Raw genomic sequence first — 556 nt, 5'->3', positions numbered from 1 at the left:
ACACTGCCAGGGCGGTCACGCGGGCCCAGAAGGGCGAGAGGTGGGTGCCCGGGCCTGCAGCCATGGCCACCACCCAGTAGCGGGCGACGCTCAGCGCCGTGATGAGGAAGATGCTGGCGTAGATGTTGAGGACGGTGGCCGTCAGGACCATCTTGCAGAGGGCACCTCCGAAAGGCCAGTGGAAGTCCAGGGCTGACTCGGCTGCCCAGAAGGGGAGGGTGAGCGCCAGCCCCAGATCCGCCAGAGCCAGGTTGAAGACAAAGGTGTCGGAAGGAGGGCCAGGGGCTCGCCGAGCACAGTTACCCAGCACCCACAGCACGGCCAAGTTTCCCAGTAAGCCGATGGCCCCCACCAGCACATAGGCCAGGGCCACCAGAACCCTGAGGGCCAGGAACTGGGCAGGCATGGCAGCGTCCGCAGCACTCAGCCAGCTGCCCCTGGAGGTGTTGGTCCAGGAGAACGTGGGCAGAGGGCCAGAGGAATTGGCGTGGGCATCGCAGGGCATCAGAGGTCGGTGTGCTCAGCAGAGGGGCCAAGGAGGACCTGCCAGTCTGGA

At 66.2% G+C, this 556-nt stretch overlaps 1 protein-coding gene across 1 annotated transcript in view; it reads right to left on the bottom strand.

Moving 5' to 3' along the window:
• The window catches only part of RXFP4 (relaxin family peptide/INSL5 receptor 4), a 2,417-nt gene extending 1,871 nt beyond the window's left edge, over nt 1-546 (bottom strand). The window contains exon 1 of the mRNA XM_006155221.3: nt 3-546. Coding sequence (XP_006155283.1) covers nt 3-505 — 503 coding nt within the window. The 5' untranslated portion in view covers nt 506-546. The remainder of the gene's footprint in view (nt 1-2) is intronic.
• Nucleotides 547-556: the final 10 nt, after the last annotated feature.

Source organism: Tupaia chinensis, unplaced genomic scaffold (assembly GCF_000334495.1).
Source record: "Tupaia chinensis unplaced genomic scaffold, TupChi_1.0 Scaffold000438_1, whole genome shotgun sequence".
NCBI lineage: Eukaryota > Metazoa > Chordata > Mammalia > Scandentia > Tupaiidae > Tupaia > Tupaia belangeri.
The sequence above is the reverse complement of the archived record's forward strand: the minus strand, read 5'-3'. Positions and strand labels throughout refer to the sequence as shown.